Source organism: Candoia aspera, chromosome 11, assembly GCF_035149785.1.
Source record: "Candoia aspera isolate rCanAsp1 chromosome 11, rCanAsp1.hap2, whole genome shotgun sequence".
NCBI lineage: Eukaryota > Metazoa > Chordata > Lepidosauria > Squamata > Boidae > Candoia > Candoia aspera.
This window is the reverse complement of record NC_086163.1, coordinates 18,518,468-18,536,299: the sequence shown is the minus strand read 5'-3', so window position 1 is coordinate 18,536,299 and position 17,832 is coordinate 18,518,468. Positions and strand designations below refer to the sequence as shown.

Genomic DNA, 17,832 nt, shown 5'->3' with positions numbered 1-17,832 from the left:
CAGCACTTAATGAATGTTATTTCCTGGTCACTGAGTTATGGAAACGTTAGGGGGTCACCCCATCTTAGATGTGTAATTCTGACAACTGATGATTTCAGACTTCGTCAGCCAAGGGCTTTTCTCAACCCCCAAATACTCATTTCTACTTTATTCCAGTCAAATGTCGTCAGAATGAGTTAACCTGGGGGATAAAACAGGAATGAGGAGAGGGCAGATGGGGGGGCAAGTAAAGGTAGTCTTTGTTTAGCGACCACAATTGAGACCAGCAACTTGGTCATTAAGCAAAGTAGTCGCTAACTGAAACCATGACGTTGCTTATGCTCTTACTTCAGCTTTCCTTTGCTTTACAGACCTGTGAAAGTCATAAATGTGAGGATTGGTCGCAAAGTTCCTTTTTCATCACCATCGTAACTGGGAACGATCACTAAGGCAGTCGCTAAACAAGGACTACTTGTATGCTGAGCTGCTTGGAGGAAAGATAACATATAAACATAATAAGTAAAAATTACTAACCTAGTGGGTAAATATAAACCAGTCTTAAAACTTCCAAATATCTGCACCTGGGGGAGAAGAGAAGCCAAACACACAAATTAAAGCCCTTCATCATAAGCATAAGGAATACGCAGTAACGCAGACTGCTGCTGCCCTCAACTGGCAGATTTTAGGAGAGTATCCAGAATATAGGATTAATCTATAGATCAAGCTAAGCCATAAGCAAGCAGACATTCAATATGATGTCTGAATGTGGGTTTCTGGCTTTATCTGACAAGAAGAAGAAACCAAAGAATGAAGCCATTATTTAAGTTTATCTGTGGCTTTAATTATCCACTTGTTGTGGGAGGACAGACCCAGAGTCCTGAATTCAGACATTCTGCACAGCCTTCTTAGCTGCATCCACTCATGGATATGTTTGCTACTAAGCCAGGCTTTGTACTAATGTTAGCAGAGAGCTTTCTAATTTTTGCAGGCAGCCTTTACAGTTGCAGCTTTCACAAATCCTAGCAAAATCTCCGGCTCCCACTTGTCTGAAGTGCCTTAATCTCTTATCTTGTGATGGATGTGGGAGAGAATCACCGGGACAAGCACCTTCCAGATGATGTTAAAGTGTCATTTTCAGATGTGCAGATCCCACCAAGGCGATAATCGCACCGAAGACCTATTCAAGAAAGTTTCACACTAACGAGAACTGCATGCTGTTCTTTCTTTTTAACAAGGCTTACTGTCTTTTTCAAAAGCGATCTAAGTCGCTTCCTTTTCTCGGCAGCAGCGCTATCCCAACTCCAGGATAATTAAAGCCTCTCGCAGTCACCCTGATGGTGAAGCCTGGTTGACGCCAAGAACCGTTCTCACTTACTAGGAATGTTTGTGTCTAAGCACATTCCCTGGAGTAACAGAGCAAATGACACAATTGCTGGCTTCTATAAATAGTTTAAGAAAAGTGTGCTAAATGCCAATTCTTCTTTATCGTTTCCTTCAAAATGCTACGCGCATACAGGATCCTTTTTTTAAGAACCCTTTTTTTAAAGGCCCCTAACTTTTCATATGAATTACGATGAACCTGCCGATGGACATTTTTCTACAGAATGTAAACAGATGATAATGTTTTTGCTTTTAGATTTAGATTCATGCCACAAATGCAGCTGGAGGGAATGGAAAGGACGGCGTATCCATACCAGTGTCCTTCCCGCTGTTTAGGAGGTTGGGCTGGTTAGCTCCTCGCTGAGTTTTTCAGAAAGGTTCAACCTATGCAGGTTCTAACTTAAAGCAAAGAAGTACTTCGTGATCTCTGAACTTTGCTTACATGGTTTGCAGGTTGCCCTTTTGCAAATTATTTCAGTCACTGATCTGACTCCAAAGCTCTCCAGAGCCAAAAATGTCAGTAATGTGTTTGCTTTAATGTTCTGTTGGGGGACTTCCAACTCCCTTCACTTTACTTCCTTTGGTGTCTCTCCCATGCACTTAATAGTTGAGGGGAAGGACCAGTCAGGAATGCCGCTACCTACAAGCCAGGAAATGGAATTTGAAAGTCGAAACAGACTGGCCGACCTAGGACATGCAACAGTTTAGGGTAGTGTTTCTCAACCTTGGCAGTTTTAAGGTATGTGGACTTTCAACTCTGGCTGGGGAATTCTGGGAGTTGAAATCCACACATCTTAAAGTTGCCAAGGTTGAGAAACACTGGTTGAGGGCATAAATCTTGCAGATTAACTGGACAAGGAAACCTGGAGGTTCTATTATCAATGGCATTTGCTCCTCTCAAGTTCCTGCTGATCCCTTTGGCCAGAGTGACTGAGATGAAAATGCAAAGATGCTGAAACACAAACCGTACCCAACTGAAGCCATGCAAACATACAATAGGACGGCACCATTTTAATGCAAGATTTCCTTTTTCTAACTGCAGAATTGTGGAGTTTCTGTCTTCAGTACCATTGGACATGCATCTAAATTCTACAAGCAGGCAGCCATTGGGCAAGAAACACCAGCATCCTCAGCCACTTTTAGAGGCTAAACTTACATCTGCATTGGGCCAGAGTTCCTTTATCACGTTTTCTATCCTATTAACCACCTCCATGCGCATTCTTTCTTCCTCAGGTCTAGGAGACATGTACTTGTAGAAGTCATTGATTTCTTCGTGAAGGCTGAAAAAGAACAGTGATGAGTGAGCAAAGTTATATAATAATGCAAAAAAAAGGGGGGGGAGTTAAAGCTTTAACTGTGGCTTTATGCATGCTTACTCAGAAATCATTTTAATCAAATTTAGTGGGAGACCGGACTGCTACACACAGGACTTTTTAAATTTCAATCCTATAAAAATGCAGCCAGGGGCCCAGAAGAAAATCCCAAGCCAGCGTTAGCCTCATGAGACATTAGCAAGGAAGAAATACTGTTTAATACTTTTGCCACCCATGAGTTCTCTTTGGCAATCTGTTCTGCTGCACAGAAAGGGGCCCAAGAGAAGAACTGGGGTGAGAGGCTGGAAGGCAGCCAGAAGATATTGTAGAGGGGTACGGAGATGCCCTTGAAGAAAATAAGTTGCCCAAGAAAAAATGAAAGGTTGAGAAAGAAACTCAGGCTTGTCTTGATTCTCTCTGGTATAAAAAGAAGGGAAGGGGAAATGCTGTCAAGCTTTCAGGTTTGTTATTATTATGATTGCTTTATCAATAAAGCAGAGTTCTAGAATTCCTTGTGGGAGCCTGCTGATTACGATGGAACTAGCAGATTATACAGAGCAGTTAAGCGTGGCCCCCAACCATTCCAGGTGTGGAAGGGAAGAGCCAACCCTGCGAAGGAACAGCTGGGCAGCCAACGCTTCTGCCCAAGGGTGGCATCCAGAGAAATGGCCTGAATGCCAGCAAAATGCCGCCCCTCCCCCTTGAAAGCCCCAGAGTAGCAAAGGCACACCGTGTTGACATTAACAGTTAATATTAACTGCCCTGGTAAATGCAGTCAATGTACAAAAGCCCAACCTGCCCTTGGTTACATTTACTATGTGTTTTGAGATACATTATATGGTTACATAATTACAAGTGTTTGTTTTGAACACTTTTGTTGGCGGGGAAAAGGAAAAGGAATCTGTCTCTCTCTCTCTCTCTCATGATGTATAGCAGTTCTTAGACAAACAGCAAAACTGTATCTAGCCCAGTGTTTCTCGACCTTGGCCACTCCAAGCTGTGTGGACTTCAACTCCCAGAATTCCTCAGCCAGCATGAAGTGGCCAAGGTCGAGAAACACTGTTTTAGACAATGTGATGATGACCCTCCATAAATCTGTTCTTACCTACACGTCCAAAATTCCTAAGAGTGCTCAATGGTTTCTAGCTCTACCAGATGAACTACTTTTACAAAAAGTGCCCAATTTATATAATGCCATACTATGGAGGGTGGACTAAAGTGGGAAGGCCTGCTTTTTCCCCAGATCAATTTAAGCTTAAGCTAATTTTAGCTTCGTAAAGCATGTGAAGGCTTCACTGTGCTCCCCCCTCCTACTTGGAGGTGAATCCCATCCTTTCACTCATTTCTGAGACCGCAAGCCAAGATGTTTAATTAATTAATTAATTAATCAATCAATCAATTAATTAATTGCTATAGACTTACAGATTTCAAAGGCAACCTTCCTAGGCCTGTGGGCATCTAAGATATTTACTTTTAGATTTACATACTACCCTTTCTTCTTCCACAAAGATCTCGCATCACATTATCCCAACAACAACAATCCTGTGACAGGCTAAGGAGAGCAACTGGCTCAAAGTGAGCTTTCATGAATGGGCTTGAACCAGTTAAAGCCTTATGTCCTATATTACACTGGCCCTCAGTGGAATTTCAGAGGCATGTTGCATGCACCCCATAGTATGACTGACACTATACTTGGGCCCAGTCACAAAATATTCATTTATAGGCATTCAGGCAGATGAGGTTGCTCCCTCCCTCCCACTCTTTCTAGGCCCCCTCCCAATGCTTCTAATCTTCCCGCTTTGCTTTCCTGCAGGAAGAGTGCACACCTCCAGAGGGGGCTCTGTGGGGCAGCTCCTCCTCCATTTTTCTTTCCTAAGAATGCTTACGCAAGACCCAAATATGCACTTAGAGACAGGGATGAGAGTCCAGAGTGACTTTTGCAACATGCCAGCTTCTCATTAATTCATTTAGAAATGAAAATATATGGCCTTGGATGAGGATGACAACCTAGTGGGCCCAAATGAAATGCCCGCAGGACTATAATGGTTCCCACAAATCCAGGTTTCCCATTTCTGCAACATGCCATGTGTGCAGTCTTCCCCACCCTCACATGATGGAGCAGCATCCATCACTACTGGCTGGGCAGGTAGCATTGCCTGTGAGTTAAGTGTTTTTATTCTGCCCTTTTCCCCAGAGCAGCCTGGGGTAGACTACTGTGTCTGTGTGTGTCTTAAAGGAAACCAAATAGGAAAGCAAAACTAATTAACAGCAGTCAGATCCTAGAATAGTTGCTATTATATAAACATCTGGGTGAATAGACATATCTTCCACTGTTATCTGACAGGAGACAGGGTGGAAGCCAGTTACATGTTTCTATGAAGAGAGTTTCATAATTGGGGTGGGATCACTAAAAAGGCCCTGCTTCTGGAGACTGCACTGTGAGAATGAAATACCTAAGGACCTCAACACCAACAGCTCCCAGAAAGCTATTATATTGCTTTCAGGACTAGCATTACGTGTCCCTCTTTAACTCAGGACCATATTCCTGTAGAGTGCTTCGCAGTAATTTGAGAAGTTATAACAGCCTAGATTGGGCTACCTTGGTCCAGGTAATGTAATAGCTGGCATAGCAGCCAAAGATGAACATTCATGCTCGCTGCCCAAGGCCAGTTGTGCCTCTGGTTAGAAGGAGAAGTAAGCTATGGAGAACCTTTGCTCCTGTTTCTCTGAAGTGCACCCAATACAGGCCATCTTCCTAAATCTCAGTATAATACCCAGCTGTCTGCAATAGCTCCATTTTATCTGGATTCAGCTTCAGCTTCTTGACTCCCATCCAGTCCATCCTGTATTTCAAGCAACTGTCCAGCACCTGCACAGCCTCTCCTGATTCAGATGAAAAGGAGAGACTGAACATTTGAAACCCAAATCTCCAGGTGACTGTCCCAGGCAGCTTCAAGTAGATACTGAACTGCAAGGATGAAAGAGAAGACCCTAGTGAAACCTCACACCTCCTGTAGGTAGAATGGAGCCACTGTAACACAGGTCCTACCATTCCTAACCTACAGAGCTGCTTCAGTAATATCCCCTGATCAATGATATCAACGGCTGCTGAGAGGCCTAACAGAAGTCAACACAGCCAGATCTCTCTTCATAAAGGTCATCAATCAGGGCAACTAAGGCTATTTCAGGGCAATGTCAAGAGCTGAAGCCAGGCTGAAATGCATGTAAATAATTAGCTTCTCCCAAGCCTGCTCTAAACTAGATGGCCACCATCCCCTCCAGTGATTTGTCCCAAAGAAAGTATTTGCAACTCTAGCTCAGCAACATCTGAAGCACCGCAAGTGTACACGTGCAGGGTAGTAGTCTTCCCCAATCCGTCTTTCTACCACTATATGGCAGCCAGACTGTTTACTCCTGCCCTCACCTGCATTTCCTTAAGAAGCACCCAGCAATTGCCTAAGGTCAACCTGAAGGATGAAATAATTAGGAAACAAAGCAAGTCTGAATCCCATGTCTACTGGGAATGTATCCAAAAGTCACCAATCTTTACTAACCTTTTTGGCAAAGGAGGTCATTTTTCTAGTACATTCTTATATCCAATGTTGAACAGGGTAATGCTTATTCTAACCCAGATCATATTGGGGCAAGTGTGTTTAAAAATAAAATTATGAAATACGATCAACTGGATGTCATTTAGCATACTATGCAAGTCTCCAAACACAACTAACTTTGCTGAAGGGGGAAGAGGGTCATATATTCTAAGTCTGAACCTCATATTCTCCTTACTTCATTATTATTATTTTTTTAATTTAGCAAATGGGCTGTAGTATTAAAAATATGAGAACAGGTCAAAGCTTGAATTCACAGAACTGTTACATACAATCCAGGAAAAATATTAAGCCACAAATGTGCCTAATATAGTAATTCCAAGAACCAAACTAAGTTTTTACAACCTTAGCTGTTCTGATATTCCTTGTGGTAGCTGACGGGGTGGGGGGGAGGGATGACAACAATTTGCTGAACTGCCCATTTTGGTTAGATTCACACAAAATTTCTGAATTGTGTACAGCAGTGGGGAAGAAGCAAGATGGAGTAACATCTTCAGTAAGCAAACATTTTGGCTTAGCAGGTTGTGTGAACACAGTTAGCAACCAGATGTGCACCATCTCAATATTTTCCTAGGCCAACAAAACTAAAAGAATTCAAGAAAACTAGATAAAGTTATTGCTAAAAATGATCACTCTGACTTGAGTGATTCTAAAAACCCAAATACAAGAATTCTAAAATACTTTCGTATTGTTTTATACAAGTGCTTGATAAAACACTTTAATACTAGTTTTTAACATCTTCTCAAAGTATATTGGTTTATTTTTAAAACGTTTATAATTTAAGCACCTCAGTACATCTCAAATACAAGACAAAGTATGTTAAAAAAATTAAGATTATGACTGAATTAACACATTTCCCTAAACCATAATGTGATTTGGTAGATTTAGCTTAGTGTGCTGAGGGAACTAGCCACTTGAGGTTGCACACCATAGTTTAAAGACTTAGTATACTATGCCACAGTTTATAAAACTATATATTGCTTAAGCCACCATTGGCCAGGTTCACACAACACAGTAAATATATCAGCCCCAGTGGCTGGATTCAAACAACATGCTAAACCACAACCAAACAAACTATATTATCACCTGGTGCAATGTGTAAACATAAGTGTTTTTCTCTCTGCCCAAAAGTGAATTTGAGGAAAAATGAACTTGATTCAGTACAAAAAAGCAGGAGATTCATCTGTTTCTCTAATACTGTATTTTACAAGAAAAACAGTCGCACACACTCATTTGCTTTGTATGTGAACTGGCAGACACACGGATGCAATATACAAGGTTACTTCACCATTTCTAATTTGGCCCCAAATCAGAACTAAATGTCATTAGATCAGAATCAAGTATCTTCTGGTTCAGCAAAGAGGGCCCAGGCTTTTCACCTGCATAGAACCCCAAGAACTCAGATAGACAATTCCAAGACTATTTTAAACCTCAATTCTTCTGTCACTTCAGTTAATCTATATAGCACAAATCATCAATATGTGTTCTTCAACCAATACGTAGAGTTTTGTTAATAACCACGGTGGTGATAGCCCCTTCAATTCAAACCAAGTTGCCGAGAAAATTCTCACACTCAATTCACTTCAAGACAAGTATCTATTTTAAAAACAAACCTTAAGCACAAATAGAAGCTGATCCCCTATATATTCTATAGTGGGCTAACTGCCCTAATTTTAATCAGTCAATCTATCTACAAATATAAGATCAAGAATCTGTTCTAGTAATAACTGATGATCATGTAACAACAAAGTCCTGTCCAAATAGTTATATCATCACTAATGCTGTCTGCAACCATGGCAATAGAATAATATACCATATTTCAACAATCATTATTAGCACTACATTTGCAAAGTTGGAGAAAAACCAGGCTACTGGTTATATAGGTGCTAAAAATGTGATACCGGTGTTGATGAGTTCAATCACATCTGTACAGCAAGTCTTGCCACCTAAATATTTTATGATGGTATAAAAGAACGTTGAATTCCTATGAGCCTCAGACAGTAATATTTTTTAGGTACAAGAATATATGGATCAACGTCAGTATCTAAAATTAACTGTGACATATCAACAAATTTTATTTTAGGACAAATAGAATGTATAAATTCTAATGTATACTTCTAAAAATTTATGAAAAAATATAATATTCAACTCTGTATGTCAACCTAACAGCTCCTCAACTTCACTATTTTATTTCATTACCAAGGACAAGGACAATATTATTTAACACAATGGTTCAGCACTTTGAATTTGAGAGTAAGTAATTTCTTCAGTGAAGTGGTATACCTTTGATAGTTCAAAGGTATTCCAAACAAGCCCCTTAATATTCAAACAAGCCCCTTAATGTTACTGCAGACTTTCAGACTGATAGCTATTTTTCTTTCAAAGACCTGAGAAGGTAATTTAGCAATAGCTTTTTCCATTCCTGGGGATGCAAGGATTAGAAAACAACACAGCTCAAAGAGTTGCTTGGCAGGTCAAGCTGGCAGAGTTTGACATTCTTATTAGGCCAGATTCTTCGGGAAGAAAGAGAAATAAGACAAATGTTTAATCTGAGGAAATGTTATGAAAGCTGAAAATGGCCAAGTATTGCTGAAAACACCAAGGAAATTAATGACCACAAAATTCACTTGTGAGTTGCAGCACAAAGCTGTGCAAAAGTGCATGGATGGGTGGGAATCCTGAGAAATGAGCTGATGTTCTGTCTGCATTTCTTGGGACATTATTAAACACAGGAATACTGGAAGTGCCACAACTGTGTCTTAATTCCTTTAAAAAGTTTAAAGAGACATGAAGAAAAACAGATGGGAATTATTTTCAGTGTCATTAAAACCTGCCACAGTAACTTCCAAAAGATAATTACAATAATGATCCTAATAAAAGAGTAAGAAATCACACCTGCAGAGTTATGTAAGCTTACACAACAAGGTTAAAGGGTGAGTAGAGACCAGGAGTCAATGCAACTGAACAGAGAGGCTGTGTGAACTTCAATCTGGGAGGGCTGAGGCTGAATCCTGTCTTTGCCATGGATGTGTTGCTGATAACATCAGTGTTTTACTTCTATAGTGAAGCTGCAAGGATTAAAAGGACTTTACAAAGGGTCCTGAAATGAAGAAAAGGGTAGCATCTTAGGACAGCAGAGGAACTAGGGAACAAAGCGGCTATTCTGCTTCCTTGGCTAATGGCCCTTTCACCCTCTTAAAGTCAGTTACAGATTCACAGACTGAAGTGAGAAAAACGTTTTACATCCCCTCTGTTTTATAGCATTCCCAAGAACAAGCATGGGGCTATCTTTCCAGGACACCCTAGGCATAAATGGAGCTATGTCAGAAAGAGAAAAGGCAACTATCACAGATAAACAGCAGGGCCAGCATCCTCTTCCCTGCCCAGAAAGGAAGATAGTTCAGCCAGAAGGCAAGAAATGTGTAATTTGTAGGCTGGCAATGGAAAACCTGCACCCTGCACATTGACCAACTCCATCTCTACTAGTTCCAGTGGAGGTGCCAACGGTGAGGTGAACCTGGGAGTTGCAGTTCACAGCAATGCTTGGTGGACTGCAGATCCCAAACCCTGCTCCAGACAATACAACTGCTCCACAACAATCAGTGGTCACTGAAGACTAGTCATGACAATACAGAATGGGCATCTTCTGGCTTGCAGAATGTATTTTAAATTTGGCTGCAAGCTGCCGATCCACCAACTGGAGCTTAATATAAGAGACATACTCTTAGAATTAAAGCATGGTCAGCTCTTGGTTCTTCAAAAAAAGAAAAACAGAATTTACTCCTGACTACCAGATTCATTTCTTCATCTCAGTGATGTGATTTACGAAGGTAGAGGTGGAAGATTTATGCGTATCTCATTTTGCTGCTGCTATTCTTAAGCGGCTGGGGTCAGTTATCCTTGCCAATTTACTGCAAATCATCCAGAGATCAGCCAATAAATTCATACCTAACTTCTACTCTCCCCTTTAGTGGTAGACAGAAGATTCCTGAAAAATAAGTAAAAAAGATTTGGGCACTTGACCTAGCACCCTACTTTTAGATTCTGAGGACTAGAATTCAGGCACATTTTTGAGAATTTAACACAGCATGACAACCCTTCATCACCCATCTCCTCACTAGTGAGATTGCAAATTTCTATTTGTATCATTTCACACGGGAACATTAACAAATTACCAGTCATCCTCATTTTCTATATACTACACTGCTTGAAGCAGCAACTAAGAAAATTTAGTATAACTACATGCTTGTTTGCCTTGATCTGAAATGGGACAAGCTCATCATCTTGTTAATGATAGATTCTATATTATTTTAATATATAGGAAGAAGTAAGAGACACATTGGAAGAGAGACCACAGGTGTGACAGCCAGCTTTCAGATAGTTGCAAGCAGAAACCTAATACCAGATCAGTCTGAATCAAAACAAGACGCAGGTAGAAACAGTCACTTCTGCCCAAAGAGATTGGTTTCTTGCCCTTTACATCATACAGTTGGGAGGAACACTGCAATAATTTGAACAGTTTTTCTTCATGCAGATTCACAGCGCTCGCTGGAGTTCTTTCATAATGACTTATCTTTTCTACATTAAACCAGCTAATCCAAGCTTGGAAATCTCTTCTTGCCATTTCTTGCTTAGCTAGCAGAGACGTCTGACAAATAGAAAGGAAACATTTGATTATATTTCAGACTCTGTTCAAAATTGGGACCATGAAAGATTCCAGGCAAGACAGGTTAAATTCTACAGCTTACCTGTTATCCCTTTGACTATAGAGACCACCTAGAATAGAATCATTATTCAGGAATCCCACTACTGTCTGTGGGCCAATACTAACAAGGGATTCATATGGCTGAATGTTTTGAGTATCAATTCCACCTTAGCTCCTTTCACTGTGGGAAATATAGGTTGCCAGCAAGCCAAATTTCTCTGTACCAAGTTATGTTCATCAAGTGATTTTTAAAAATCAAACTAGTAACAAACTGGAAATATAGAGAGAAGAAAAACAACACCTTAAAGTTCTACAATGCTTTTAGAGACTAAGTCTGAAACCTCTCAATTAGGCTAGAGACAAACCATTCAGTGGATAAAGAAGCGAATACAGGATTATTCAGTGGATAAAGAACTGGATACAGGAACAAAGTGAAATACCACCTTCCAATTTATAGCAAGAACAGGAGAATCTAAAAAGATAGAGGAGAGATGCAGTTGTTCAGGGGAAATGTCAAGAAAAGGATTCAGTGAGGGGAATTTTAAAGCAAGCTCATAGATTACTATCCAGAACAAGATTCAAGTATTAACTCTGTACTTCCCTGTATACCCACAAGAGCCAAGGTTATGATAAATATTCCCTTATCAGCAAAACAACATTGTTAAATGAGGACTGGCACAGTATTAAATCCCAAGTTCTCTGAAACACACCTAGTAGAGCATTAATAGTACATACTTTCGCTTCCTTGGCATTGCAAGATTCTCTTGAAACCTGATGTGAAAGAATAATTCACACCATCTGTTGAGATACCCATGTGGGAGTGGCCATCTTTTTTTTTTATTATTTTTAGCATGCTTCCTGCTTAAAAATATAGCAAAGTTTACGATGTTGGCACTGGATCTGTGACACCATTTGATTTTGGGAATCACCAAATAATAAAGAAAGTTGCAACAGAGAAAAGGTGTGATGCCACCATTTCTTAACAGCAGAACTGGGCCTTCTATGATTGACTTGTTGGGTTAAGGCATGGCTTGCCTAACCTGCAAGAGGCTGGGTTTGCGGAGCACACAAAGCCTTCACACCGGTGCAAACCCAGTCTATAAATGGAATCACAGTAAAGTTAGTGATCTATAGCTGGGCTAGGCAGGCATTGTTTTCCACAATGGGATACTACCCCATCCTCAAGGCAAAAACAATAAAAACTAAGCCACAGAAAATAAAGTATCATTCCATTCAGTCAAATGTGGGCATGAAGCCTTCACCTGGTTATCCAGGGAAACAGAACTAGAACTTTTTGCCAAGAATCCATCTTCTTTTAGAAGAAAGCTATGGCCAGGATGCAGCATGGTACAACAGTATTGCTTAATGCAAGGACATCGGTAACTGGACTTACTGCTTTTAAGTAAGGTGGACTCAAATCCATGTGATTTAGCTCCCCCTGGCTTCTGGAGCATATGGAGATGCACACTTTGTTTATTTCAACTGCCATTTCCAAGATTTTTATTCCTCCTGCTGCTTTGGTGTGAAAAACTAAAATACATGTTCTAAGGCAAGAAATGGTCCACCACTTGTAATGTGTACACACTTTCTTTCTCTTTACTACTGGATTTATTGCACACATCTAAAGAGAGCCAAAATAATGACAGGAGTCATCCAAGAAGTTGCATGTACATAAATAACCTGAAAGATTTTCAAAAAAATTAGTTATTTCTATGTTAACTGGAGATTCTCTTAAATAATGTAAGAATGAACTATTGTAAAGTGAAATCTTCATTAGTTTTTTTCACTGAACTGCGTAACATGTAAGTGCTGTTAACCAAGGCCTCTATTTAGAATTAATTTTTACAAGTTTCTACATGTGTTAAGTCAATTAACACCACTCTCCCCCCCTCTGCACATTTGATCTGTAACACTTTGGAACATAAAACTGAGATTAGACAATTATGCAATAATCAAATGGAAGAACCGTGAACAACACTGTTGAAAAGCTTTTGTAGTTCTGGGTGAAAAAAAGCATCATCACTTTGTCTACAGCTGGATTATTTGTCAGTAATACTCAGTGCATGTAAGTGCTTTATAGGGGGTACAAACAGATATGAGCTTTTAAAATGTTTCTTATTAAACATGATAGTGCAGAACCCTACAACTGTATTGTTTTGAGCCATATGATGTATTTTAATGGCTGTTTAGCTTCTTATTGCACATTAAACTAAGCCATAATGTGGTCTCATTTAGGCTTAACGTGCTGTGCAAACTCAGGCACTTAAGTTCTATTCAATTAACTAAAACTAAGCAAACCATAGCTTAATATGTTATATAAACCAAGTCTCTTTTGACTGTAACCATGGGGGGAAAATATACTTACTTGACTTAACTAGGGAAATTGCAGTCTCAGGACGAGGCAAGAACTTTTAACAACTACTGATCAAGATGAAATGATTATGGTTAAATAGGAAATCATTTTGATATATGACGTACATGTTACCAAAGCCTGTTTCTGGCACCTCCGCTAAAAACAAGATCACAGATAACAACACAAAATCTATGTTAAAAGTCTGGGAGACCTATTGTCAGTCAGGTCATACAAAAAGTATCAGATAAAAAAGTGTAACTTAGTGTAAAGTGTCACGTGAAGTCTGCTACTGTGGCTTATTCAGCAAACTATGGCTTAATTCAATGGGTAAATCTACCCATACATTTATTGCTTTTCTATGCTCAGAATTGTTTAAAGGTTGTGTTCCACGATTTTATTACATTATCCTGAAGGCTAACCCATTATTCAACTAAGTGTATTCTATTCTCAATCTCTACTGATTCAGGTCAGTTAAAACGCTCTCCAGCAAGCTTTCAGTTCATAATTTAACTTATCATTGTTAATGCAAATGTCAACACAAGGCTTGACAGAAAGAGAAATTACATGAGTAGACTGACTTTCAACCAAGAATAGTAATTTAGCAGAATTATTGTAACCATGATCTGCCATCTTTAGAAGGAGCCCATTTCTAGCTACAGCTGTACTCACAAGAGTTTAACCAACAAAGAAACTTATCTTAGCTGCATGTTACTTCCCTCAACAGCATCTTATTCAGATTTAGCCTAACTATAGTATGAGTAAATTCCATCATCCCTCTCTTCATCCTCTGAAGTCACAAGGTCAGAAATTTCTGCTTTAACCAGTAACCACCTTACTGGTTGTATACAAACCTAGACATCTGTTGCATTCACAAATCATGCCAAGCCAGAAAGATTTAACTACTGTTAAATGAACAAACTATAGTAGTCAGGTTCTCGCACATGTGAAGCCATAATGCTGGGTTCCTATATTGCATTAAGCCAAAAATAAAGAAGCATATTATGGCTTAGTTTAATGTGAACCAGGCTATGTGATTAAAAAAAAAAGTGGACCCACACTAAAAGAAAGCGATACTTTGAAACTCATTTAAACAGCATCAAATAACAAAACACCCCAGGAAAATTATGGTTTTCTATATGGAATTCTATCCTTTCATCTGAATAGTTATATGGACAACAGAAAAGACTAATGACAATGAGATGCCATTATCCTGATCATATCCTATCACAATACAGTGAAATAGCCTACTGATTGGAGACTGGATGGGTAAATGCATTGTTTATAAAATAAGGGAAAATCTCAGGATCAACTCTGCAGAAATGTTCAGATATGTTTTTAAAAACTTAAAATACAATACATAAATTACACAGATAAAAAGTATCAGCTGCCTTGAAACTCTCCAATAATCTCCACTGAATAGAATATTGACAAATTTTAAATATCATGATGAAACCTCTCCCAGTCTCTGAACATCAGTAACATTTTGGTGCTTTTAAAATTATCCCAACAGACAATGCACCAGGAGCATGATTTCTTGTAGAGGAATTTAAATTTAACACAGACAAAAACAACAACAACATGTAATTTGCTGAAGGAATGAGAACCCAGCAAGGAAATGATGATATACAACTTGGACATTGTAAGACATCCTTAACTATCCTTAACCTTTGTTAAATTAAGTGCAACATGCCATGGAAGAATTGTGCATCAGCTATTCGTAAGACTTTCTTCCACATCCTGCAAAGGTACATTTGTATTCAGAAAGACACCTCTGCCCTGGGATCCTGCATAATGTAACACTAACAGTGACAAAGATTCTTGTTAGGAAACACGGAATAGCATATAAAAATTCACCTTTGCAACGACCTACTCCAATGGAGGAGGTAATTTCTGCATAAGGATCCCACATCCACTGAATGCCAGGCCGTGTGTCTCAATCTATGCCCTTTATCAGGTATAATCTGTGTGCAATATGCCTCTTTGCCCACACACTCCCATGCGCTGAAACACATGCTGCGGCAGCACCATGAGGTGCTTACGGTCGTAAAATCAGAAGACTTGGTCCTGACTGTGCCCTTCTGTAGAATATGTGGACCTACCTGTTCCTGTATTATTTCAGAATACACACAGGAGGTACACACCAATTCTCCCCTTCCCATGAAAAGCGTGAACTTACTTAAGCTTCTTAATGATCCCCCCTCCTTTCTTTGGTGTGCGGAGAGCCGAAGCAGTGACAATAGTGTGACCCAAGAAATACCTACGTAATACCGCTATACGAATGCAAACTCTGTGTAAAAGTAAAAGCACACCTTTGCACAAGCAACATTAAGGGGGGGAGGTAGGAGGTGGCACAGCATTCCATCCTGACAGGTACAGGCCGGCCTTTCTTCCCAAACCACGTGCTTCTGGACCAGGACTGCCAGGCACTGTTAGACTATCCCTTATCAACTGCTTCACCATACTGCAGAATAAAACAAAAATGTCACCATATTCACCAACTAGATCCACGTTGCAAGGCTCGCTTCTCAAAGCAACATACAGCCACCTGAGTCACCTGGAATTATTCCTCGGTGTCTATCCCAAATCACCCCTTAACAACTAACTTAACTTTGTACCTCAAATTCTGCCCCAATCCCTCCTGGCCAATAAGCAATTCTTGCCAATGTCCCCCTACAAGCCTTTGCTGATTGACAGGCCTCTCTATAACTTCCAAATCCTCCTGCTTGCAACTGGAATCCATGCATGCAAAGGGGACAATCCCCCCCACAACCCAATGCCCCATTGGGGCTACTCCTGCAATCCAACTGTGAGTCTCTCATTTTCCAATCTTGAAAGAAACCTCAAAGCAAGGAATAAAAATGTCCAGGGAAGGCCAAGGGGTCACTGTGGGGCCCAAGAGGGAAGACAGCGACAGAGAGAACAAGAACACACCTCTGGCTCCCCATGCAGCTCCTGGCTCTTAGGTGCAGATCCCAGGGATTCCCCTTCTTCCTCCCCCTTGTCAAAGGAAATGAACCCCGGGCTCTCCACTGCCATCCCTGAAGGCATTAAGCACCCACCTCTCTGGGCCAAGGTGCAATAACCTTGGCTGGCCCGCCCTCCCATTTTGCAAGCTAAAATACCACCTTTCCAATATGTCTCATTTTGCAGATTTTACCTTTTTGGACGGGGGGGGTAAAGGTTTCCAAACGGGGCCACCCCCTCCTCCCTTCCTCCCCCCGTCCTAACTCCGAATGCCCCCCCCCGGGCCCCTCCGCTCCTTTCCTCACCCCACCACGCCGGGGCTGTAATTCGTCTTCTTCCACGGGGTGCCGGTGTAGGCCGGCTCCTCCGGCCCGGCTTGCGGCCTCCCCAAGGGCCCGTCCCCCGGCGCTGGTCCGGCGCTTTCCCCGGCGGGGCCCAGCAGCAGCGTGCAGTTGAAGCCGAAGGTGCTGGCCTTGTTGTCGCGCTTCCTCTTGTTGCTGGCGGCCGAGGCGGCGGCGGCGGCCGAGGCAGCGGGGGACGCTGCGCGGGGAGCCGAGGCCGCGGCGGCTGCGGCCGGAGAAGGGCCCGCGGCGGCCGAAGAAGAGGCGGCGGCGGCGGCCGCGCCCGGGGGAGCGGGGGACGCCTGAGCGCCGGGCCGGCCTACCCAGGCGGGCGGCTGCGGCGAGGCCTGCCGCCGCGGCGGGGGGTGGCGGTGCGGCGTGGGCAGGCCGGCGCTCTCCAGCGGCAAGAAGTCGGGCTGCGGGTCGCCGCCACGCGGGACGCGGGACATGCCGGGCGGCGGCGGCGAGGCGGCGGCGGCCACGGGGGTCGACGGGGAGCTGCTGCTGCTGCTGCTGCAGGACGAGGCGGCGGAGGAGGACGAGGCCGGGGCGGTGGGCGGCGGCTGCTGCTGCTGCTGCTGGAAGTAGAGGTTGCGGACCCCCTGCGTGGTCTCCCAGATCTGCATCCACAGGCGGTTCGAAGGGCCGAGCTGCTCTGGCTGGAGCCAGGCGATCCGGGGATCCATCAAACGGCGAGCCGGCCCAAGAGCGACGGGGCGGCGGCGGCTCCTCCCCCTCCCCCTCCTCCTGCCCGCCGCCGCCGCCGCCGGGCCAGGCAGGCCCAGCCCCGCCGGCCGAGAACTCGGCGCCCTGCGGGGACAGGCGAGGAGGAGGCGGGCGCCGGCGAGCGGAGGGCGAGCGAGCGAGCCCGGAGGCTGCGGAGGACGCGCGCGGCCGGGCGCCTCCTCGGGACGGGACGGGAGGAAAGGACGGCCGGGCGGAGGCGGGCTCCCACGGCCGCGGAGTGGCTGCTCCCGCTGCTGCTGCTGCTGCCGCTTCGCCGCCCCTCCCGGCGAGCGAGCGATCGAGGCGGGGCCCTGCCGAAGAGGCGGCCGCCGCCGCCGCCGCCCGGGCCGCGCGTAATAAAGGCGTGGGAGGGAGAAGGCGAAGGCCGGGCGGCGGCGGCGGCGGCGGCTCGCCCACGCGGCGAAGGGCTCGGCCGGCCTTCCCTCCCCGCCTCTGCGTCCCC

General features: G+C 43.0%; 1 protein-coding gene across 1 annotated transcript in view; it reads right to left on the bottom strand.

Annotated features, from left to right (window-relative positions):
- TENT4B (terminal nucleotidyltransferase 4B) overlaps window positions 1-17,564 on the bottom strand; it is a 30,328-nt gene extending 12,764 nt beyond the window's left edge. The window contains exons 1-3 of the mRNA XM_063313250.1: window positions 16,608-17,564; window positions 2,516-2,639; window positions 514-560 (exon numbers count right to left, since the gene is read on the bottom strand). Of these exons, the coding sequence (XP_063169320.1) occupies window positions 514-560; window positions 2,516-2,639; window positions 16,608-17,329 (893 nt within the window). The 5' untranslated portion in view covers window positions 17,330-17,564. The remainder of the gene's footprint in view (window positions 1-513; window positions 561-2,515; window positions 2,640-16,607) is intronic.
- Window positions 17,565-17,832: the final 268 nt, after the last annotated feature.